Source organism: Sciurus vulgaris (assembly GCF_902686455.1).
Source record: "Sciurus vulgaris genome assembly, chromosome: 1".
NCBI classification, from domain to species: domain Eukaryota; kingdom Metazoa; phylum Chordata; class Mammalia; order Rodentia; family Sciuridae; genus Sciurus; species Sciurus vulgaris.
The window spans coordinates 173,251,054-173,278,320 of record NC_136461.1 but is presented as its reverse complement, the minus strand read 5'-3'; the positions used below and the strand labels follow the sequence as shown (position 1 = coordinate 173,278,320).

At 34.4% G+C, this 27,267-nt stretch overlaps 1 protein-coding gene and 1 pseudogene across 2 annotated transcripts in view; both read right to left on the bottom strand.

The window, feature by feature from the left end:
* Positions 1–26,765, bottom strand: part of LOC306653220 (intermembrane lipid transfer protein VPS13B-like) — a gene marked incomplete at its 5' end in the record, with an annotated part of 899,457 nt that extends 872,692 nt beyond the window's left edge. Inside the window, 3 exon segments of the mRNA XM_079126163.1 lie at positions 7,014–7,157; positions 26,618–26,701; positions 26,703–26,765. Coding sequence (XP_078982289.1) covers positions 7,014–7,157; positions 26,618–26,701; positions 26,703–26,765 — 291 coding nt within the window.
* LOC306664391 (small ribosomal subunit protein uS15-like) lies at positions 10,143–12,040 on the bottom strand (annotated as a pseudogene). The gene has a single exon. The product of its transcript is annotated as a small ribosomal subunit protein uS15-like (transcript).
* Positions 26,766–27,267: the final 502 nt, after the last annotated feature.

Here is a 27,267-nt window from a genome sequence, read left to right as displayed (position 1 = left end):
TAAATCAGCAAAGGGAGGAACTACCCTAAAGGAATAGCCATTTAAAAGAAGAAACCAAGTCGTCTCAAAAAACAAAAATGAGTCAAAAGACTGGAAATACAAATCATATCTCAACAATAACGCTGAATGTTAATGGCCTGAACTCATCGATCAAAAGACATAGACTGGCAGATTGGATTAAAAAGAAAGATCCAACAATATGCTGCCTGCAAGAGACTCATCTCATAGAAAGAGATACCCACAGACTTCAGGTGAAAGGATGGGGAAAAACATACCATGCACATGGACACAGCAAAAAAGCTGGAGTATCCATCCTCATTTCAGATAACGTGGACTTCAAGCCAAAGTTAGTCAGAAGGGATAAAGGACATTTCATATTGCTTAAGGGAAGCATAAATCAGCAAGACAAAAGAATCATAAATATCTATGCCCCAAACAGTGGCTCATCCATGTACGTCAAACAAATCCTGCTCAATTTCAGAAACCAAATAGACCACAACACAAAAATACTAGGTGATTTTGACACACCTCTCTCATCACTGGACAGATCTTCCAAACAAAAATTGAATAAAGAAACCATAGATCTCAATAACATAATCAATAATTTAGACTTAACATATATAGAATATACCATCCAACAAAGAGCAAATATGCTTTCTTCTCAGCAGCACATGGATCCTTCTCTAAAATGGACCATGTCTTATGCCACAAAGCTACTGTTAGCAAATACAAGATAGAGATACTACCTTGTACACTATCAGACCATAATGGATTGAAAGTAGAAATAAATGACAGAATAAAAAACAGAAACTTCTCTAATACCTGGAGATTAAATAATAAACTATTATATGATGAATGGATAACAGAAGACATCAGGAGGGGAAAAAAAATTTTTAGAAGTAAACGAGAACAAAGACACATCATATCAAAATCTCTAGGACACTATGAAAGCAGTACTTAGAGGAAGATTTATTTCATGGGGCGCAGTCAACAAAAGAAGTAGAAAGCAACAAATAAATGACTTAACACTACAGCTCAAAGCCCTAGAAAAAGAAGAGCAGACCAACACCAAAAGTAGTAGAAAACAGGAAATAGTTAAAATCAGAGCCGAAATCAACGAAATTGAAACAAAAGAAACAATCAGAAAAATTAACAAAATAAATATTTGGTTCTTTGAAAAAATAAACAAAATTGATAAACCCTTAGCCACACTAACAAAGAGAAAGAGGGAGAAAACTCCAATTACTAAAATTCGGAATGAACAAGGAAATATCACAACAGACACGATTGAAATACAAAACATAATTAGAAGCTATTTTGAAAATCTATACTCCAACAAAACAGTAATCCTCGAAGACATCAACAAGTTTCTAGAGACATATGAATTACCTAAACTGAACGAGGAGGACATACACAACTTAAATAAATCAATTTCAAGCAATGAAATAGAAGAGGTCATCAAAAGCCTACCAACAAAGAAAAGTCCGGGACCAGATGGGTTCTCAGCCGAGTTCTACAAACCCTTTAAAGAAGAGCTCATTTCAATACTTCTCAAAGTATTCCATGAAACAGAAGAGGAGGGAACCCTCCCAAACTCATTCTATGAAGCCAATATCACCCTGATACCTAAACCAGACAGAGACACATCAAGGAAACAAAGTTTCAGACCAATATCCTTAATGAACATCGACGCAAAAATTCTCAACAAAATTTTAGCAAATCACATACAAAAATATATTAAAAGGATAGTGCACCATGATCAAGTGGGTTTTATCCCAGGGATGCAAGGTTGGTTCAACATCCAGAAATCAATAAATGTCATCCACCATATCAATAGACTAAAAGTTAAGAATCACATGATTATTTCAATAGATGCAGAAAAAGCATTTGATAAAATACAGCATCCCTTCATGCTCAAAACACTAGAGAAAATAGGGATAGTGGGAACATTCCTTAACATTGTAAAGGCCATCTACGCTAAGCCCATGGCCAATATCATTCTGAATGGTGAAAAACTGAAAGCATTCCCCCTAAAAACTGGAACAAGGCAGGGATGCCCTCTTTCACCACTTCTATTCAATATCCTTCTTGAGACTCTAGCCAGAGCAATTAGACAAACCAAAGAAATTAAAGGGATACAAATTGGAAAAGAGGAACTCAAACTATCCCTGTTCGCTGATGACATGATTATATATTTAGAGGAACCAGGATATTCCACCAGAAAACTTTTAGAACTCATAAGTGAATTCAGTAAAGTAGCAGGATATAAGATCAATGCTCATAAATCTATTGCAATTTTATACATAAGTGATGAATCCTCAGAAAGAGAAGATAGGAAAACTACCCCATTCACAATAGCCTCAAAAAATAAATAAATAAATAAAACACTTGGGAATCAATCTAACAAAAGAGGTGAAAGACCTCTACAATGAGAACTACAGACTAAAGAAAGAAATTAAAGAAAACCTTAGAAGATGGAAAGATCTTCCATGTTCTTGGATAGGCAGAATTAATATTGTCAAAATGGCCATACGACCAAAAGTGCTATACAGATTCAATGCAATTCCAATTAAAATTCCAATGACGTACCTTACAGAAATAGAGCAAGCAATCATGAAATTCATCTGGAAGAGTAAGAAACCCAGAATAGCTAAAGCAATCCTTAGCAGGAAGAATGAAGCAGGGGGTATCGCAATACCAGAACTTCAACTATACTACAAAGCAATAGTAACAAAAACAGCATGGTATTGGCGCCAAAACAGACAGGTAGATCAATGGTACAGAATAGAGGACACGGACACAAACCCAAATAAATACAATTTTCTAATACTAGACAAAGGTGCCAAAAGTATGCAATGGAGAAAAGACAGCCTCTTCAACAAATGGTGCTGAGAAAACTGGAAATCCATATGCAGCAGAATGAAACTGAACCCCTATCTCTCACCCTGCACAAAACTCAACTCACAATCGATCAAGGACCTTAGAATCAGACCAGAGACCCTCCATCTTATAGAAGAAAAAGTAGGTCCAAATCTTCAACATGTCAGCTTAGGATCAGACTTTCTTAACAGGACTCCCATAGCACAAGAAATAAAAGCAAGAATCAATAACTGGGATAGATTCAAACTAAAAAGCTTTCTCTCAGCAAAGGAAACTATCAGCAATGCGAAGAGAGAGCCTACAGAGTGGAGAATATCTTTGCCACTCATCGACAAATGGGCTAAGGAAATGAACAGACTCTTCACAGAAGAAGATGTACAAGCAATCAACAGATATATGAAAAAATGTTCAACATCTTTAGTAATAAGAGAAATGCAAATCAAAACTACCCTAAGATTCCATCTCACCCCAATTAGAATGGCAATTATCAAGAATACAAGCAACAATAGGTGTTGGCAAGGATGTGGGGGAAAAGGTACACTCATACATTGCTGGTGGGGCTGCAAATTAGTGCAGTCACTCTGGAAAGCAATGTGGAGATTCCATAGAAAACTTGGAATGGACCCACCATTTGACCCTGCTATCCCACTCCTTGGCCTATACCCAAAGGACTTAAAATAAGCATACTACAGAGATACAGCCACATCCATGTTCATAGCTGCTCAATTCACAATAGACAGATTGTAGAACCAACCTTGATGCCCTTCAATTGATGAATGGATAAGGAAACTGTGGTATATATATACAATGGAATATTACTCAGTCATAAAGAATAATGAAATTATGGCATTTGCAGTCAAATGGATGAAACTGGAGAATATCATGCTAGTGACATAAGCCAATCTCAAAAAACCAAAGGATGAATGTTCTCGCTGATAAGCAGAATATGACCCATAATGGGGGGTAAGAAGGGGGCAAGAGTGGAGGAAGGAGGGACTGTATAGAGGGAAAAGAGGGGTGGGAGGGATGGGGGGGAAAAAAAATAACAGAATGAGTGAAAAAGTATTACCCTAGATAAATGTATGATTACACAAATGGTATGCCTCTACTTCATGTGCAGAGAAACAAGATGTATCCCATTTGTTTACAATAGAAATAAATTTTTAAAAAAAAGAACAAATAAGTACTTTAAAAACAAATTCACCACTCTCTTTACATTGCAGAAGTATTTTTTCCAAGACTTAATACACTAAGCAAAGAATGCATGCTCATCACAAAATTTAAAAAACTGTGTAGGAAGTCTTATCCTATTTTGCAGATGAAGTTTACCAAGGATGAACAAGCAAGAATACAAATAAGGAGAGGAAAACCTAATTAAATGTAAATTCTTGGTAATGTTTTAGTTCAAGTTATATGCTAGATTCACAAGTATTTATTAGATTACATAAGAATGGATATAACATTGTCATGAATCAAATTATGTATCTAAAGTCCAAAATAGAAAAAACAGGTTACAAGTTACAAATCCACAGGATCTAAAGGTAGGGACAATGACTGAAATACAAGGACTCTCTCAAAGTGAAGAGCAAATAGTTAATAAGTATTTTATGAAGTTTAAAATTATTAAAAATTATTCTAAGTGAACATCAAAGTGGCCTTTATTTTATCCAATAGAACTCGGTCACTTTCTTTAAAAATCTCTATAATTAAAATGGATTTCAAAGAAATGTTGAGTTCATTATAACCATGAACATTAGAGTCACACTGAAACATTATAAATCTCTTTCTCTAAATGTCCTTTGCTGAGTGTCTACAAATATCTTAGCCATGCCTTTCAATGCTGGAGGTTAATCAATCAACAAATGTTGGCAGAATCAGAATGAACATAAAAATTTATCGTATTTTTTATCAAAGCATCTAATGATGGGCTGGAATTGTGGCTAAATGGTAGAGTGCTTGCCTAGCATGTGTGAAGCACCAGGTCTGATACTCAGCATGAAAGAAAGACAGGAAAGAAAGGAAGAAAAAAGGTACTGTGTCTATCTATAATTAAAAATATATGCATATAATTTAAAAAGCATTTAATGATTCTGTATTCTTTTAACAATCTGAATTAAACCTCATATTTTTACCTGCTACTCATTTTACTATATTCCCATAAATTAATGTTAACATTTTTTGCATATTCAAACATTTGAATACCTGTTATTCTAAAAGGCCCCTTCATTTAACCTACCATCTCACCCCACTTTTATTTAGGAAATGAAGTCTTTTCTTTGGTATGATGGTACAATATAATTAAACTTCAAATAATGTAAATATGGAACCCTTCCATTCTTCTAGTACATGCATAATTTTAACTTAATTACATACTATACCTATAAAAGCTTAAAACCTAAAATTAAAGTACTTTAAAATATGTTTTATCTATAATATTTCTGCTCAAAATTTAATTCCAATCAGTAGTATAAACCCAAGTCTTACTCTCCAGGGGTATACACTTTTACATAATTTGTCCAAATGTCAACTGCAATTTTCAAAAATTCTTCCTACAACAAAATTTTAAACATCTGCAAAAAACACTTGTTTTGAATGTGGTTTACATTCATGACACTTGACCTTTTGTTCCACACACCACAAAATTCAAGTTTCAAATACCATGCAAGCAGGAAATCTGATCATTCCTTCAGTAGCCATCTGCATGGTTCAATATCAAATATTAGTTCTGAGCTGCACTAAGTCATGTGTTACAAATCTCTTTCTGTAGCCTCTATAATTAGTTGTAATTTGTTTCTTTTAAATGTGTTTCTTATGGGACATCTGGCCTTGAAACTTCCACCTTTCCATTGAAAAAAATACTTAGTGACTGGATTTTTTTTTTTTTTTCTTTTAATACAGAGCACTACATGGGTGGTATAACCAAGTCCAGACTTAAAAAAAAAAAAAAAAAAAAAAATGCCAATAACAGATGATGATTAAGAAACCACTGCAGTATTACCAAATATAAAACTTACTACTTACTGCAATATAAGTATCTACAGGTTTCTAAAATCACTCTCTCAAATACTTAAAAGTTCACAAAGTCAGTTTTCATGAGAATATACCATTGGTCTATTTATTCTCAGGAACCACATTATTTAAGTTCAATTGGATAATGCAGGTTTAGAATCAAGTTTCTAAAGAATCTGAGTCTAATGGATTGATATGACAATCACTTTAAAGAATCTACTTAAAATAAATAATTTTTAATAACATAAATAACCCTAATTTCACAGAAACTAAAGTTATACTAGTATTTGCTAAAATTGCCTTATGGTTCTCATAAAAACAGTAATTTTAATAATACTTATAGGGACTGGGGATATACTTTAGGGGAAAAGTGCTTGCCTAACCCTCACAAGGCCCTGAGTTTAATCCCCAGCACAAAAAGAAACAAACATCAATTCACTTAAAACTAAAAAGTCAATGTTAAATACGCACTAAGTAAAAAAATTAATGACAGACACATGACTTTTCTACAAGATGAAAGTGAAAACATTCTTCACAGAATGCTGCTGTCCTGACCTGCTGGCTTCCTAGATAGAAAAAATTTTGGTGGATACTCTGTAAAACCAGATTATACCTTTGCAAAAGAACACCAATGAGAAATGTACAATGAGTCAGAGAAGAAGTAACTGTCGATAAAAAAAAAAAAGTTTCTTATGCAAAAACAATAATGAAATTTGCTATTAAGGTAAATATATTTTCATTTTCTCAGAAATTAGCCTGAGAAATTGTCTGATTTAGAAAATTTGTAAGTACTAGTCCTCTGTGAAAACTCAAAAAACTTCACCTAAAAATTAGACTTAATCAGGCCTCACTTCCATTGTAAATACAGGTAATAAGCAATATGCATTGCTCCCTAGTAAGATTATGACCAACAAAGTGAAATTTGTATGAAAGTATCCTTTCAAAGTTTTATTCAAATTTCAGAATACCCTTATGTAAATAATTATTACTTTAACAGGCATATAAAAAATGTATACAGTTAGATTTACTGATGTGACAAAATATTCTACAAGTTATAGAATTATCAGATATAATGAACAATAAAATTAGTTAACATTCAACAACTAGATTTCATAATTTCTTACCTGTATTCCATCTTTAAGTTTCAATATGCATTCCATTGTATTGATGGTAATTACCACTGGTTCTGAACCTAATTTTGTCCATGGTACATGAATCCGCAATTCATGAATATGTCCACTTAAAAAAGTGAATGGTAATTTCAGCTCCTTAAAACACAAAATATTATAGTTAGTAAGTACTTAATATTTTTATCCTAGTATCCAAATTCCTTTAAAAGAAAAATGAAATTTCCAAAACAAAAATATTTCATTCATTACTGTTTATCACAAAGCAGAATCAAATAACTTATTAAACTATACTTTATGATAAATCACAAAAACTTAAGCAAATTACATTTAATAAGTTACTTAAACTCTCTAGGCCTCAGTTTGCTACTCTGCTGAATATAAATGATACAGAACACATGGTCTATGATAAGGGTTCACATGTGGTAGTGGTAGCAGTCATAGCTATAAAAAGCAGCAATACTCGAGAAAACTACAATTGTCTTAAATTTCTAAAAATATGCCCTCAAAGGTGTTTTCAGGGCAAGCTGAAAGCAGGGGCTGAAGTGAAGAGAATGACCTGACAACATAAAACTAATCAACCACAAAAACAACCTATTGTGCTTTAACTAACTATAATTTACCTCAATACTATTTGGTCATAAATTTGAAATGTTTCTGATTGCTTTCCAGTATTACTAGATAAAACTTAGAAATGATAGCATAAATGTTCACTCCAATCATTTTATATTACTTTGTTCCACTTCTGGACAATATGTTTGTTACAAGCCAACAAAGAAAAAAAAAAAAGACTATATTTCTATCACATTTTTACAGTTATTGCAGCTATGTCCAAAAGTTAATAAAAATTATTAATTTATACCCCCCATCTACTTGGTTTAGCAAAATAGCAATAGAGCTAAATACAGGCAAAATGGCAAAGTGGTTACAAGCAATTACTCTAGAGCCAGCAGACATGGATTTAAATTCAATCTCTGCCACTTAGTGGCTCAATGACAGTAGGTAAGTTGTTTGATATATCTGTTCCTACTTTCATTATCTGCAAAATCTGGATAATAATACTATTTTTTGAGGACTGAATGAATTCATTTATATAAAGTGCTTAGAACACTGTCTTCCTCATACAGAAATCATTATAAAGATGCTAAATATTATTATTATTACTATTATTAGAAAAATGTGGGTCTAATTTATGTCTTAGAGACTTTTTTAATGCCAGACTACTAAAAATCTATTGTCACTACTCTTTCTAATGGAATGTAATAATTTTTAAATATTTTTCATTATTATATTAAATTTAAAGATGCAGTCATTACTTCAAGCATTGTTTAGCTGACACAAATTATATACTAATCAGTATATGCAAAAAAGAAAGTATTTACTAAGCACCTGTATACAAGGCACCATTCTAAGCATCTGACCTGCATATAATCATTTAATCCTAAGAACAACAAAATGTAAATACTACCATACCATTTTATGATGAAAAATCTGAGACATGCAGGGTCCAGTAACTTTCCAAAATGAAACAACAAGAAAAGCCAGAACTCAAAACTGAGTCATGTAATGCTAAAACCCTTGCTCTTAACCACTAATAATACTGCCTTTATATTATCATTATGAGTACTGACTACATTTATACCAACTATGTGTCTCCTTGGAAAATGAGTGGATTTTATTTCCATCTCCACCACCCCTTGACTTGTGCAACAATGATACATTTGCAAAATGGCTACCATAATTGTAGTCTATGGGCACAAATTAGATTTTCTCCAGGAGAAGTTAAAAGATACCCAAATTGAACTCAAGAACTTAGTGCCATAATAACGCTACTAATTAATTTAGCTACTAACCAAGTATTAACACAGAGGTGGTTCTCCACATTAGAACATGGAATTTTAAACCATATGGTCCATGTTAGAGGTACAACTAAAATGCAACACCTATTAATTATCTAACTACAAACAAGGTAGTTTGATCAAAGTTGTTGTGATAAACAAGAACACACATGTATCTTGTAAAAGACAAAATACAAATGTTGATTATTTTAACAAATGGATCTTGATGTAACCAAAAAGAAATTATTTTCCTTTCATTCTTTTCCATTCTTGAAATACAAACCTACAATTTTATAATAGTTTGTTTGCAATGATATATTGCATAAAATATATCCCCAGAAATGGGATGGTAGCCAGTGGTAGAACACTTGCTTAGTATGTGTGAGGCCTTTGGTTCCATTCCCAACACTGCAAAAACGAACAAAAAAAGTATCCCTAAAACCAGTATATCTATGACTGTGCAAAGGCTATTACTAGTAAAGAATTTAAGAAGAGGATTGAATAGCTCTCAAAAATCTAATTTTAGGTAAGCTATTAAAATATTGTAACCAAAAAAAATATTCAAAACTTAAAACAAGAAAAACAAAAATAGACAAATAGGATTATATCAAACTTTAAAATTACACAGTAAAGGAAATAATCAAGAGTGAAAAGGCAAACTCTGGAATAAGAGAAAATATTCACAAATCATGTATCTGATAAAGTGTTAATGTCTAGAAGATATTAAGACTTCATATCAATCAAAAACAACAAAGAAAACAATTTTATTTTTAAATGCACAAAGGAATAGACAATTCTCAAAGAATATACACAAAGAGCCAAAAAAAAAACATACAAAAAGATGTTCAACCTCTCAGATCATCAAGAAAATGCAAATCAAAAACACAATGTGAGGGCTGGGGAGATAGCTCAGTTGGCAGAGTGCTTGTGTTGCAAGCACAAGCACAAGTCCCTGGGTTCAATCCCCAGCAAAGAAAAAAAAAAAAAAAAAAAAACAATGTGGTATCAGAGCACACCTGTTAGGATGGTCACTATAAAATAACAATAATAATGTGCAATTATTAAGAAGGATGTGGAAAACCTAGAATCCTATGCTATCTCACTGGGAATGTAAAATAGTACTGCTGATATTGAAAACAATATGGCAGTTCCTCAAAAATTAATAATAGGATTACCACTGATAAAGTAATTTCACTTCTGGATATAAATTCAAAAAAATTAAAAAACAGAACTTTAGTATTTTTATGTGTAATTCACATATACTAATTAAACATTATGGAGAACATGTATATGCTATGTCAAAGCAGAAGAAGTAGTTGGCATGTCCATCAAAAACAGAATCTCGAGATACCAACACACCCAGATGTGCAGCAGTATTTCCACAACAGCCAAAAGATAGGTAAGTTCTGTCATTCATTCACGTATATGTGTGTGTAGGTAGGGTATGTGTGGTGATAGAAAAATACATAACACAAAATTTACAAGCTTAATCACTTTTAAGAGTACAGTATCGTAAAACAGGCCTTCAAAAACTGCTGAGACTGGGCCGGGCATGGTGGCACACGCCTATAATCACAGCAGCTCGGGAGGCTGAGGCAGGAGAATTGGGAGTTCACACTCAGCCTCAACAGATTAGCGAGACACTCAGCAACTCAGTAAGACCCTGTCTCTAAATAAAAATATATTTAAAAAGGGCTGGGGATGTTGCTCAGTGATTAAGTACCCCTATGTTCAATCACTGGTACCATTAAAAAAAAAAAAAAAAAATGCTGAGGATGGGATGGAGATGCAGTTTGGGAGTAGAACTCAGGATCCAAGCAGCAGGAATATTGCTCCTCAACAAGGTGGGTGAATGAAGGACTTCACTGAAATTCAATGTTGGAAAGTCAGAGTTTCTGAGAGACACAGAAGTTTGATAAGTGCTCTGTGTTTCTCAACTGGCAAGCACAGAGTTGAGGTAGGGACACATCCTGAGGAAGCCACACTACAGCTCAATACTGTAGGACACCAGGAAATCATAGCACATATTGCCATACTGTAATGGCTTATGCCTACTATGTGGCTTAGGCATACTTAGCAATAGTTAACTGAAATAGCTACAGAGAAGATTGTAAAGAGAAGTCATATACAGAGGAGAGTGCAATTCACTTTCCCTGAGACTGGTGGCTCACATGATCAGCTGAAAAGAGTCAAAAAACTGAACAGGAGGACAGAAGATTACACTGGAGGACTGACTTGGGAAGGTCATATTCATGAGCAGCAGAATGTGAGACCTCTGGAGGGTCTACTTTCCTTCCCTACTAGAAGAATTTGTGGGAGGACCCTGAGATTCCAGTAGAAATCAGCATCTGCCTAGATCTAAGGATGTGTTCATGTAGTGTTTCCAGAACAGATATCACCCAACAAAGTCCCAAACGTGTTTAGAGCTAAGACCCATATACCAGATCTCCCAACTCAGAACTCTGCAACACCCACCCCTGCCCTGGAGTCCATCAATCTGGTCTATCCAGATGAAACTCCAATCAAGAGTACTTTCTCTTTTTTTTTCTTTTCTTTTTTTTTTTTTTAAGTTAAACAATGCCTTTATTGCTTGAATAATATATACAGAAATTTATGCCACCAGGGCACAGGCTGTGGATGACTCATATTTCTAATTTGGGGGAAGGACCCACTTGGTCTTATAATATCAAGCCAATTGTTGAATTCAGCTCTCTATCAGAATCAGGTGGACTTTAGCATCATTATCCTTTCTATTCCTCTCAAGATGCTTTCAAACAGCAACTGCTTTCTTAATTAAATGACAGATTCTCAGGAAGATCAGGAGCAAGTCCTTTGGACTAAGGATTCTCAAGATTTTATTGCTAGTCACAAAACATACTTGTGCAATACCATGTGAATCCCTCAGTATCCACACCACTTTGTGAGGGAGTCGGACCCTTCTGGCCAGTTTGTAAATCTGCTCCTTCACATCATCAGATGTCAACTTCAATCAGGTTGGGGACGCTGCAGCAATAGGGCAGAGATGACTGGGACAGGCCCTTCATGGAAGCAACCCATGATGGCCGTAGTCAGTCAGCAAAAAGAGAACAGTACTTTCAATCCTATCCTTATACTGGTGAGAAGGGAGCTGAAAACTATTTCAACCAGCTCCAGTTTTAGGCCACTCCAGCTGGAAGTTCAAGGTGCAATGCAAACATAGGAATGGCTTAACAACCCCCAGTCCTTGCTCTAAGGGGTACAGAGACAAAGAAGAGATGTAAAGGACACAGTTGGGCATAGGCAGTAATTATCCATCTTTCCAATCCCTGGGTGGGGAGGCCAAGGTCCCACTCAAGGACATTCACTCCTACAGCAAAAACAAAGAATTAACACAAAAGCTATGGACACCACATCTATGAGTCGTCTCAATCTAGATCACTATCATAAGTCATTAGAATATACAGAGTTGTTAAGTGAAGGGAAACCACAGAGGTTATACACCACATACTCTATATAATACAACTCCCTGACCTACAAGAACAACCTCATCTTTTGAAATGTACAGTAATAATGGAATCCTCAAGTTGACACAATATACACAGTATCAATAAACATTAATTATCACCAAAGAACCAGCAGGGAAACTATACTACAAAACTCATTGGGAAATATATTGAAAAATTCACAACAACCTGATATCCCAGAATACTTTGGCAAGAAAAGGCTGTGGCCTAAAAAGGCCAGCACATTAAGAATCAGAAGAGAAAATCCATCCTAACAGAGGCATAAAACTCAATACAGGCATATAAGAAATATTAAAAAAAAGGTAATATGATAGCTCCTAAAGTTCATGATTCACCAGCAACTGATAACAAGAAAGTGATGTGGATTAAATATCAGATAAAGAATACATAAGAATGAATATAAAATGATCAATGAATTCCAAGAGAACATAGAAAAACAACTGAATGAATAAAGGAAGTCAGTACAGGAAATGAAAGAGATATTCAATAGAAAGACAGGGATATGGAAAAAGAACCAAACAGAAATCTTGGAAATGAAAGACACAATAAATCAAATAAAATGCTGAGATGAAAATCTAATAGAGTAGACCATGCTGAAAACAGAATCTCAGAGCTGGAAAACAAAGTGGTAGACCTTGAACACTCAGACAGTATTAAAGAAAAGAAAGTAAGTAACAATGCACAGAATACATAAGAACTGTGGGACAATATTAAGCTAAGGGCATGGACAACCTCATAAAAGGTATATATGACAAACCAAAGTTAACGTAGTGAGTGGGTAAAAACTGAAAGCATTTTCTTTAAAATCTGGAATAAGACAAGAATGTCCACTCTTACCACTCCTAATCAATGTAGTACAAAGAACGGCAGCCAGGGTATTAGGCAAAAGAAATATAAGGGATAAAAACAGAAGAGGAAGCTGGCCATGGTGGCACATACTTGTACTGCCAGCAGCTCAGGAGGCTAAGGCAGAAGGATTTGCAAGTTCAAAGCCAGCCTCAGCAACTTAATGAGGCCCTAAGCAACTTAGCGAGAACCTGTCTCAAATAAAAACATTTTTAAAATAAAAAAGGGGGCCTGGGGATATGGCTTAATCATTGAGAGCCCCTGGGTTCAATCCCTGGTACAAAAAAAAAAAAAAAATAGGAAAGGAAGAAGTCTAATTATCACTGTTTGCAGATAACATGATCCTATACTCAGAAGATTCAAAAAGCTCCACTAGAAGAAAAATACATCTAGGAATAAATCTAACCAAAGAGGTGAAAGATCTCTACAATGAAATATCTCAACATCTCTACTATAGAGCACTGAAAAAAGAAATTGAAGAAGACACAAGAAAATGGAAGGACCTCCTATGATCATGATAGGCAGAACTGTTATTGTTAAAATGGTCATATTGTCAAAAGCAATATATGAATTCAATACAATCCCCATCAAAATACCAATGACATTCTTCACAGAACTAGAAAACACAGTTCTAAAATTGATTTGGAAGAATAAAAGTTCCAGAAGAACCAAAAACTCTAAGCCAAAACAAAATCATTGCTGAGGCAATTGCAACACCTGATCTCAAATTATACTACAGAGCTATAGTAACAGAAACTGCATGGTACTGGATCAAAACAAGCATGCAGACAAATGGAACAGAATAGGAGATTAAGAGAAAACCCCCATAAAGACAGTCAGATCCTTGACAAAGGTGCCAAAAACATACGCTGGAGAAGAGACAGCCTTTGAAAAAAAGGTGCTAGGAAAACAGGTTCTCCATATGTAGAAGAATGAGACAAGATTCTTATCTCTCACCCTACACAGAAGTCAAATAAAAATTAATCAAAGACGTAGGAAGAAACCAGAAACTATGCAACTCTAGCAATTAGGAAGATGCAAATAGAGACAAAACTGAGATTTCATCTATTTAGAATGGCAGTCATCAAGAATACAAATAATAATAAATGCTGGAGAGGATATAGAGAAAAAGGAACACTTTTATACTGTTAGTGGGAAGGTAAATTAGCACAACCACTACAGAAATCAGTTCAGAGGTTCCTTAAAAACTAGGAATAGAACCACCATAAAAATAGAACCACCATATGACCCAACTCCTGTAGTACTCCTTGGTACTTTAGGAATTAGCATGCTACAGCGATACATGAATACCCATGTTCCAGCACCACAGTTCACAATAATGAAACTATGAAACCCACTTAGGTGTCCATCAACAAATGAATGGATAAGGAAAATGTGGTGTATATATACATAACAGAGCTTTATTCAGCCATAAAGAAGAATGAAATTATGTCAACTGCAGGAAAATGGATGAAACTTGAGAACAATATAAGCTAAATAAGTCAAAATCAGACAGTGAAGGGTAGTATGTTTTCTCTCATGTGAGGAAGCTAGAGGAAAAAGGAAAAGAAAGATGAATGAGGATGGGTCTCATGAACATCAAGGAAGATCAATAGAGTAGAGGAAAGGAACCAGGAGGTGGTAGGAGGAGAGAAAAAGGGGAAATGGAAAATGATCTTGACCAAATTATACTGTTATATTCTGTGCATGTAACAATAAATCCCACCATTATGTATAATTATAATGTACCAATAAAATCATATGGCAAAAATAAACATAATCGTAACATTTAGTGATGTTTTCTCAGAGAAAACACTAAAAATGTAATATTATGTCAATTTTATCTCTATAAAAATAAGATACGAAAAATGATAAAATGGTCAATTAATGAATAATATAACACTTACAAAAAACCAAGCCCCAAAATACATAAAGCAAACTCAAACAAAACTCAAAGGAGAAAGACATAATAATATTGGATGAAGACTTTAATATTTCACAATAATGGAACAGACAAAAAAAATCAGGAAGGACATAGAAGACCTGAAAAACATTAACCAAATACACCTGACATCAACAGACCTATAACTGCAATTAACAACTGCAGAAAATACATATTCATCTAATTAGAAAACATCTGAATTGAATAAAAATAAAAATGCAATGTATGAACATTTATGAGATGCACCTGAAGAAATTTATAGTTGTAAATGGCTATAACAGAAGAAAAATATCTCAAAAAAATAACTAACTTTCCACCTTAAGAAGAGAAGATAAAAAATGAACTGAACCCAAAACAAGCAAAAATGAGGACCATATTAAAGAAGGCAGAGAAAAAGGGATAGTATATACAGTTAAATTGTTGTAAAATATTCAGGAAATGGTGAAAGCAAATCTAATAAAGCAAATATATGAACTTTGTAATCTTTGAACAACTGAAATAATTTTTTTAAAGTATATAAAGATTGAGACCCAGCCTAGTCACCTATCCCAGCACCCGCAAGAACGTCCCACAGAGACCTGGCCCAGAGCTCGCTATCTCCAGCACAGAGACCCAGACCGTGGTCTAGCGCCCTCGTGCTGGGGCTAACCATCTATCAACACATGGGGTCGCCTTTGCCGGTTAGCACGGATTATTCCCAATCTGGAGTCCACCATCCCTAGTGGGGCAGCACCCTTCTTGGGACACCACATTAACAAGTTCCTCTCAGGCATCAGGCTACTGAAGACTAGGAGGTTTGAACATTACAGTATAGTTTTATTGTAGAGTTTTTTTTATTAGTAAGTATTATTATGATTATTCCTATTATACCTACTATTATTCCTACTTTTCCTTTCTTTTATTAATATTTTTCTCACTCTCTTTTCCTCTTATCTATCTGTTTCCTTGGACACTCTTTCTGCCTTTTCTCATGGTAACAACCAATTTCTTTTAATCTCACTTTTACTATTCCTATGACACAGTACTTCTATAGACTCAATTCTTATCTCATTAACGTTTTATCATACACCCCTCTCCATCCTCTTAGTCCACTATTAGAAATTGTGGTCCTTATTACAAACCTATTAGTTATGTTGTAGATAATAATTGAACTCATTTTCTCTGTTTATTAAGACAATATGGTTAATATCTTAATAGGGACTATCTGGTTTAAGGATGCATAGTGTTTGTACTGTGTGCTGCTAATATTGATTTCCCACTTCAAGGTGAGGTATTGGAAACCTGAAGGGACACTAAGTCTATAGGGGAGAAACTGCAATACCTCAGGTTCCCACTGCTAGAGGGGAAGATACACAAACAACATGAAAAAACAAGAGAAGAAAGTGTCCCAAACAAATCTGGATGCTGTATCAATAAAATCCAATGACAGCATGGTAGAAAAAATGTCAGAAAGGGAGTTCAGAATGTACATAATTGAAATGGTCCGAGAAGCAAACGATGAGATAAGAGAGCAATACAGGCAATGATTGTTCACACCAATAAACAGTTAAAAGAGAAAATGCAGGAAGCAAAAGATCATTTCAATAAAGAGATACAAGAGTCTGAAAAAAGAAAAAGAAAAAACAGAAATCCATGAAACGAAGGCAACAATAAACCAAATTAAAAACTCAATAGAAAGCATAACCAACAGGCTAGATTACTTGGAAGAAAGAATCTCAGACAATGAAGGCAAACATTTAAGCTTGAAAAAAAAGTTGACCAAAGAGAGAAGATGGTAAGAAATCACAAACGGAAACTTCCAAGAATTTTGGGATATCATGAAAAGACCAAATTTAAGAATTACTGGGATTAAGGAAGGCACAGACCAATTCAAACCAAAGAAATGAATAATCTATTCGATGAAATATCAGAAAATTTCCCAAATCTGAAGAATGACATGGAAAACCAAACACAAGAGGCTTACAGGATATCAAATGTACAAAATTACAACAGATCCACACCAAGGCGCATTATAATGAAAATACCTAACATACAAAATAAAGATAGACTTTTAAAGGCTGCTAGAGAAAAGCATCAGATTTCATATTAGGAGGAAACCAATACGAATATTAGCAGATTTCTCAGTCCAGACCCTAAAAGTTAGAAGGGCCTGGAACAACATATTTCAAGCTCTGAAAGAAAATGGATGCCGGTCAAGAATCTTACACCCAACAAAACTTACCTTCGGATTTGATGATGAAATAAAAAAAACACAATGCAAGTCAACAAAGGGAGAAACTACCCCAAAGAAATAGCCAATTAAAGGAGAAACCAAGTCAAGTTAAAAGCCAAATAAACCAAAATGAGCAGGAATACAAATCATATCTCAATAATAACCCTGAATGTTAATGGCCTAAACTCATCAATCAAAAGACATAGTCTGGCAGATTGGATTAAAAAGAAAGACCCAACAATATACTGCCTTCAAAAGACTCCATCTCACAGAAAAAGATACCCACAGACTAAAGGTGAAAGGATGGGAAAAAAACATACCATGCACAGGGGCTCAGTAAAAGAGCGGGAATTTCCATCCGCATATCAGATGAAGTGGACTTCAAGCCAAAGTTAGTCAGAAGGGATAAAGAAGGACATTTCATACTGCTTAAGGGAACCATAAATCAGCAAGACATAAAAATCATAAATATTTATGCCCCAAGCAATGTTGCATCCATATACATTAAACAGATCTTTCTTAATTCCAGGAACCACCTCTTTCACCATTGCACAGATCTTCCAAACAAAAATTGCACAAAGAAACCATAGAACTCATTAACACAATCAATAATTTAGACTTAATAGACATATATAGAATATTCCATCCATCAACGAGCAAATACACTTTATTGTCAGCAGCACATGGATCCTTCTCTAAAATAAGACCATATGTTATACCACAAAGCTACTCTTAGCAAATACAAAAAGACAGCGATACTACCTTGTATTCTATCATATCATAATGAAGTGAAATTAGAAATCAATGATAAAATTAAAAAAGAAACTACTTCAACACCTGGAAACTGAATAATACACTAATGAATGATTCATGGATAACAGAAGACATTGGGGGGAGATAAAAAAAATTCTTAAGAGGTAAATGAGAACAATACAACATATCAAAATCTCTGGGACGTTATGAAAGCAGTACTAAGAGGAATATTCATTGCATGAAGCGCATTCAATAAAAGAATAAAAAGTCAAGAAATGAATGACCTAACATTACAGCTCAAAGCCCTAGAAAAAGAAGAAGAGATCAACACCAAAAGAGGTAGAAGACAGGGAATAATTAAAATCAGAACTGAAATCAATGAAACAAAAGAAACAATTCAAATGCATGACAAAACAAAAAGTTGTTTCTTTGAAAAAATAAAATTGATAAACCCGGTAGCCATACAAACAAACAGGAAAAAATTCAAATTACTGAAATATCACAACAGACACTATTGAAGAAATGCAAAACATAATTAGAAGCTATTTTGAAAATCTATACTTCAACAAAATAAAAAATCTCAAAGACATCAACAGATTTCTAGAGACATATGATTCACCCAAACTGAATCTGGAAGACATACACAATTTAAATATTTCAATTTCAAGCAATGAAATAGAAGAAGTCATCAAAAAAAAAAAGTCCAAGACCAGATGGATTCTCAGTTCAGTTCTACAAGACCTTCAAAGAAGAACTCATTCCAATACGCCTCAAAGTATTCCATGAAATAGAAGAGGAAGGAACCCTTCCAAATTCATTCTATGAAGCTAATATCACCCTGATACCAAAAGCAGACAAAGATACATCAAGGAAAGAAATCTTCAGACCAATATCCCTAATGAACATAGATGCAAAACTTCTTTACAAAATTCTATTTGTATACAAATTGCATAAAAAACAACATATTAAAAAGATAATGCACCACAATCAAGTGGAGTTCATCCCAGGGATGCAAGGTTGGTTCAACATCCAGAAATCAATAAATGTAATTCACGACATCAACAGACTTAAAGTTAAGAATCCCATGATTATTTTGATAGATGCAGAAAAAGCATTTAATAAAATACAGCACCTCTTCATGCTCAAAACACTAGAAAAATAGGGATAGTAGGAACATAAACATTGTAAAGGCTATCTATGCTAAGCTCATGGCCAACATCATTCTAAATGGAGAAAAACTGAAAGCATTCCCCCTAAAAACTGGAACAAGGCACGGATGCCCTCTTTCACCACTTCTATTCAACATCATCCTTAAAATTCTAACCAGAGCAATTAGACAGACCAAAGAAATTAAACGGATATGAAAGGAAAAGAAGAACTCGAACTATCACTATTTGCTGATGACATGATTCTATATTTAAAGGAGTCAAAGAATTCCACCAGAAAACTTTCTAGAACTCATAAATGAATTAAGCAAAGTAGCTGGATATAAAATCAACACTCATAAATCTAATTCATTTTTATTCATAAGTGATGAATCCTCTGAAAGAGAAATTAGGAAAACTACCCCATTCACAACAGCCTCAAAAAATAAATAAATAAATAAAACACTTGAGACTCAATCTAACAAAAGAGATGAAAGACCTCTACAGAACACTAAAGAAAGAAATGTATATGTATGATTACACAAATGGTGTGACTCTACTTTGTGTACAACCAGAGAAATGAAAGTTATAACCTATTTGTGTACAATGAATAAAAAAAAAAAAAGTATATAAAGACTTTAAGGCAAGAAGAATAACTAGGGTCAAAAAGGGACACATTTCAGGAAAATTTTTTTAAGGTATATTCAACAATGAGATATCAAAATATTAAACTTGCTATGTACTTACCATAGTTTTAAGATATATAAAGTGAAAACTGACAAACCTAAAAGATAAGCAAATACACACTGTTGGAAACATTAATATACCTCTCCCAGTAATTGACAGAAAAAGCAGATAACTGGAAACCCATAAGAATGTGTAATACTGTAGAACTACCACTCAATTTGAAACAACAGATCTCCTGTAGAACTCTACAACTGCAGAATACACATCTTTTGCCAATGGTACACGGAACATTTGCAAAAACAGACCATACACTGAGTCATAAATTTTAATGGATTGGAATCATACAGAAACTGTGCTGACCACAGGTGAATTAAATTAGAAATCAATGACAGAAAGTTGATTTAGCAAATCTCCATATGTTTGGAAATTAAGCCGTATACCTCTGAATAACTCACTGATCAAAGAAATCAACATGAAAATAATAAAAATGTTTAACTGAAAAGATAATATATGAATGTCTGTGTGACAGAGGTTAATTTTTGGTTAGAGAAAAATTCATAACATTAGATGTATATATTTCAGTAGAAAAAAAAAGAATCAATGATCTAAGCTTTCTTAGATTTTCAAGAAGCTAGAAAAGAGAATAGTAAATCACAAAGTGGAAAGAAAGAAATAAGAAAATAACAAAGAAAACAAAAGTAGAAACAAAAAAAAGTTAATTCTTTGAAAATATTAATTATACTAAAATTAATTAATGATATTAACTGGAAAGATCCTAGTAAAGTTGATGAAGAAAATACAAATTATCAAATGAGGAATGTAAAAGAGACATCATTATGGATTCCACAGGTACATTGTTTTTAAACAACTTTAAAATAAATTTCAAAAAAAAACTATATATTTAAACAGAACAATTTAGGGCAGAAGTAAGCAAATTTTTCCTGCAAAGGGAGAGTAAACATTTTAGGCTTTTGGAAGTCATACAATCTCTGTCATAGTTTTTGAAGTCTGCCATTTAAGTACAAAAATAGTCATCTACTAAGTAAACAAATGAGAACAGCTGTGTTCCAATACAACTTTATTTATAAAAATAGGGCCAGGCCACAGCTTGCTAATCCCTGATTTTTTGGAAATGGAGAAACTCTGAAAATACAACTCTCTAAAACTGATGAAAGAAGAAAATACAAATCTAAATGATCCTGTATCTGATTAAAATCAATAATTTACAACTTTCCAACCTGACACCGATAACTTCACTGATAATTTTTCTCACACTTAAAAAAAATAAGGTACAGAGGCTGGGGTATGGCTCCATGCTAGAGTGCTTGCCTAGTATGTGTGAGGCTCTGGGTTCAATCCTCACCACCACATAAGAAAATAAACAATTTACAGGAAAAAAGAAAGAAAGAAAAGAAAAACTAAGAAGTAGCTGAGTGCCATGCCACATGCCTGTAATCCCAGCAATTTGGGAGGCTGAACTAGGAGGATTTCAAGTTCAAGGACAGCCTCAGCAATTTAGTGATACTTTGTCTCAAATAAAATAAAAAGGGCTGAGGATGTATCTCAATGGTAGAATGCTTGCTAGCATGCTTGAGGCCTTGGATTCAATCCCTAATACTGGGATTGAGAGGGTATATGAAGAAAGTGGAGATTATATCTTTTCTGATTTCAAAACTCATTACAAAACTACAGTAACCAAAACAGTCTGATACTGACATAAAGGCAAACATGCAGACCAAATAGAATGGTATAGAAAGCCCAGAAATAAAACCTTAAGTCTATGGCCAAATAATACTCAACAAGGACACCAAGACCATTCAATGGGGAAATGAGAATATTCAATAAATGGTGCTGGTAAAACTGAATATCCACATGCAAAAAAAAAAAAAAAAATGAGGTTTGAACCTTCATATCGTATACAAAAATTAACTCAAAATGCATGTATACATAAGAGCTAAAAATTAGAAAAACAACAGGATAAAAATTTTATGACTAGATATGGCAGTGAATTCTTGGGTAGGACATGAAAAACCCAGGCAACAAGAAAAAAATTAACAAAACTGTACATCATTAAAAATCAAAACATTTATGCATCAAAGGACACTATCAACAGTAAAAGGCAACCCAAAGAATGGGAGAAAGTATTTGCAAATCATGTATTTGATAAGAGACTGATAGCCACAATACATAAAGACCTCCTACATCTTAATGATAACAGTTTTTTAAAAAACCTGAATCAAAAATGGACAAGGAACTTAAACAGACATTTCCCTAAAGATGACACAAAAATAGCCAATAAGAGCCATGCATGGTGTCACATGCCAGTGATTCCAGTGGCTCAGTAGGTTAAGGCAGGAGAATTTAGTCTGAGGCCAGGCTCAGCAACTTAGTGAGACCCTGTCTCAAAATAAAAAATTAAAATGAATAAAGGGCTGCGGGCAGGGGGTGGGAGGCCACTTGGGTTGACTGGCAGAGCACTTGCCTGGCAGGTGTGAGACCCTGGGTTTGATCCTCAGTACCACATAAAAATAGAAAAATAAAATAAAGGTACTGTGTCCATTTACAACTAAAAATTAAAAATAAAAAAGGGGGGCTGGGGATGTAGTGCCCCTGGGGTTCAATCCTCGGTACAAAAAAAAAGAAAAGAAAAGAAACAGTAAGTAAAACACTATTCATAAAGGAAATGGAAAGGCAAACTAAAACTAAAATGATATACCATTTCACACCCATCAGAATAGCTATAATCCAAAAAAGTGTTGATAAGGATATGGCACAACTGGAATTCTATACATTCCTGAGCGGGATTTATAATGGCGCAGTCACTGGGGAAAACAATACTGCAGTTCCTCAAAAAAATTAAATGCATAATTAGCATATAATCTTGTGATCCTACTTCTTGGTACCTACCCAAATGACTTGAAAGTAGGGTCTCAACAAGATATTTTTATGATTATGTTTATAGCAGCATTATTCATAATAGCCAAAAAGTAGAAAAACCCTTGTATTCATGTATGGATGAATAGATGAACAAAATGTGTTATGTACATACAATTACATATTATTCAGCCTTAAAAATAAAGGAAATGCTGACAGATTTCTATAGTACAGATGAATTTTGAAGACACTGTGTGACAATTGAACAATTCCACTAATATAAAGTATCCAGAGTAGTCACATTCATAGAGACAAATAGAATAGTGGTTCCAACAGGCTGGGAAAATATGAAGACAGGAAGTTAAATGTTTAATGGGTACAGAATTTCAAGTTTAAGAAAATGAGAAAGTTCTGGATTTAGATGGCAGCTAAGGTTTTACAAAATATGAATGTAATTAATGCCACAGAATTGTACACTTAAAATGGTTAAGATGGTAAGTTTTGTTATATATAAAATATAAAAATAAAATGAAAAACTAACAATACCAATCTTACATAAACTTTCCTAGAGATTATGAAAATAATACTTCACAAATAATCTGATGAAGCCAAAATATCTGATAATCAAAATCATTACTAAAAAAAGAAAAATGATAAGCCAATTTCACAAGCAAAGATGCAAAGAAACTAAGCAAATAAAATCCAACAATATGGAAAAAGGGGATCATAACAACTAAGGTTTATTCTAGGAATGCAAGATTAGTTTAATTTAAAAACTCAATGTAACTTCACATATTAAAAAATAAAAATCAGATATGAAATCATTAAATATAATATTTGACATAATTCAACATCTATTCAATATTCAAAAAATTCACTGGAAAGTAGAAACAGAAGAGAATTTCCTTAACCCAATAAAGGGTGTTTGTTCACAACTAATATAATGGCATAATATTTAGTTCCCACTGAAGTTAAGAACAAAAAAAAAAAAATCTATTCTCTACCAACTCTTCATTGTAAGAGGCCCTAGCCAATGCAACAACAAAAGATAAAGAAATAAAAGGTACAAGCATTGATAGTAAGATGTAAAACTGTCATTATTTACAGATGACATGACTGTCATTCCCAAAGAATGTAACAAAAAGTATTAAATACAATGGAATATTATCCAGCCACAAAAAAAGAATGACTTATGACTTTTGCTGGTAAATGGATGGATCTGGAGACTATGATGCTAAGTGAAATAAGCCAATCCAAAACCCCAAGGGCTGAATTTTCTCTTTGATATGTAGAGGCTAACATACAATATGTTAGAAGAGGGAGGAAACAGAAGTTCAGTGGATTCAACAAAGGGGAATGAAGGGAAAAAAGAAGGAGGATGGGAACAGGAAAGATAGTAGAATGAATCAGATACAACTTTCCTATGTTCACATATGAATACACCACCAGTGAAACTCCACATCATGTACAACTACAAGAATGGGATCCTAATTGGAATAAGTTATACTCCATGAATGTATAATATGTTAAAATACACTTTACTGTCATGTATATTTAAAAAGAACAAATTTCAAAAAGTCAAAAATGTTTTGCACAAATTAGAAGGCAAAAATTTCATAAGACATAAAAGGCCCTAACCCTAAAGAAAAGATACAGTGGATCTCAATAAAATCATGAACTTCTATTCATCAAGATAATTTTAAGAGGGTAAAAAGACAAGCCACAAACTAAGAAAAGAAACTGCAAAGCATGAAAACATGTATCTGGCAAAGAACTCATCTTCCAAATATTGGACAAACAATCCCTAGGGCACTTGGGTATCGCTCAGTGGTTTTAGCAGGTGGTTGGCATACATGAGGCCCTGGGTCATCCCCATTCCCCCACCCAAAACAACAACAACAATGGAAGAGGGGAGGAAGCCCTCTTGGAGAAATGCAAAGACAGAAACTCAAATTTTAAAAAGGCAAAAAATTTCCAGGCCCAATAGCGCACACCTGTAATTCCAGCTACCCAGAAGGCTGAGGCAGGAGGACTGCAAGTTCCAGGCCATCCTCAGCAACTTATCAAGACCCTGTCTCAAAATAAAAAAAATAAAAAAATAAAAAAATAAAAAAAGCTGCCGATATAGATTAGTGGCAGAGCAATCTTAATTCAACCCCAGTACAGAAAAAAATTATGAGAATTTACAAAAGAGGATATCCCCAATGGCCAGTAAGCATATGAAAACATTTTCATCATTAGTCATTAGGGAAATACAAATAAAATTACAATCAGTTATCACTACATAACCATTAGGAAGACAAAATTAAAAGAACAAATAAAATAAACAAATGTACCTAGTAGTAAAATGTAAACTCTCATACACTGTTAGTGAGATCATAAATTGATAAAACTACTTTGCAAAACTATTTGGCAGTATACATGAAACAGATGCTTACTTCTTCAGTATACACCTACAAGAAATTATACTTGCACCCATCAAGACATGCGTATAATAATGTTCTCTGAATAGGAAGATAAACCATGGAATCTTTATGCAATGGAATACTACAAGGCAGGGCTGGGGCTATAGCTCAGTGCCTAGCATCTGTGAGGCACTGGGTTCAATCCTCAGCACCCACTAAAAATAAATAAATAAAGATATCATGTCCATCTTACAATTACAAAAATATAGAAAAAATACTATGGGACAATATGAAAAAGTATTGTTCATCCAACAATATAAATTAATCTCAGCCATAACGTTCAACAAAAAAAAAAAGTCAGACAAATGATTTCAATATATTTGAGACTTGAGTGAAACTTATCTATTTTGATGGACATCAGATTATCAGTCACCTCTTTTAGGAGTGGAAGTACTGATTACAAAGGAACACAGGAAAGCCTTTGGGGTACTGTTAGAGTGCTGGTAGCTGCACAGGTGTACACATAAAAACTGAGCTGTTGTACTTAAGATTTGTGGCTTATTAAGAAATATAAAATAAAAATATTAAGATACCCAATTAACCTGGGGGCAGGGAAGAGTTAATTCTAGATTATTCAATAATGGAGGAGATGGGGGAAGAAAAAAATTATTGATAACCATCATCATCAGATGAAGTCTTCCCATACCACCTACAAAGCAGTAAGTCTCTGACTCTTGAGTTTCCACAGATGCTTGATATCCTCAAACATAACAACTACTTGACATATGTAACTATTAAGTGTACTAAATGAACTAATCAATGTGAACTATGAAGTAATGATTCATTTGCACCAGATCACTCTCCTATTAAAAGAAACTAAAAAGAAGTGGCTTAGTGAAGAGATTTTCAATTTTACTGCCATTCTCACTCTGTGTCTACTCAGTTCTGTGAGGATTTCACTCATAATGTCATTCTTCCTACTGAAAGAACCTTTCTCAAGATCTAACCTTACTATCTTTCACGCTATCCAAAAAGAAAACAGGAATGTAACATTTTGCAGCTTCATACACAATTATGAAAATGTACATAAACTCCATCAAGGGTACATCTCCAGTGACCTAACACTTAAGAGTTAATAGTCTGAACAATTCTGACAAGAACAATGAAAATGTTTTCCTATCAATCGAAACAACTTCTGGGGAATCCTATTGTTATAAACCCTCACTAAAAGAAACCATTAAAATATATATGTAAAATAAAGTCCTCTAGTTTCAGGACAACCCAGAATACAATAGCAGGAAGATTACATTTTTACAGCATAAAGTCAAGCACAGGAAACGGATTATGTTTAAAAAACAGTTGAAAATGTTCTAGTCAATGACAGCTACACAGCTACCTGTTCCAGCACATCTAATTTTAACTCGAGCTTGCTGAGAACCACGTCTCCACCCCATAGTGAAAGCTGTAGATCCGAAGGTTTTTAAATTCTTGATGTAGCGATTCACATAGCTCATTAAAATTGGAGTTACATATGACTCCAACATCTTTTAAGGTTAGGGTCAAAATCAGACTCTGAAAAGGGTTGACACAGAAACGTTAGAACTGAGTCAGCGGTGGCTGCAGCAAGGTTTCTCCAGAAGCATTTCTCTGGAAGGTCTGAAAAGGCCGAAAAGCGGCTGCTCGCCAACTACCACAGCAGAGAATATGCAAGCGGACTCCCGGCGCCGGCCACTACTTCTCCACTAGTCCACTTCACCTCACCTGGCCTGGCGAGGAGTAGGAGGGCAGACAGAGGGGTTATCGCGGAGTGGGAGGGACGAGAGGGCACGCTACCCTGGGCTGCTGCAGCCCTTCACCAGCCCCGCCACCCCTCCAGGCCCTCTCTTCCCGGAACCCAGCCGGATCTGCCGCCATAGAACCAGAACGAGAGCCAGGCCCGCTCCCACTCCCGCCACCGCCACCGCCGTCGCCGCACCCCACCCTCGGGAGACACTCACGCCAGAGTGCTGTGGCGTCTCCTCCACCTCGCGGTACTCAGCATCCGCC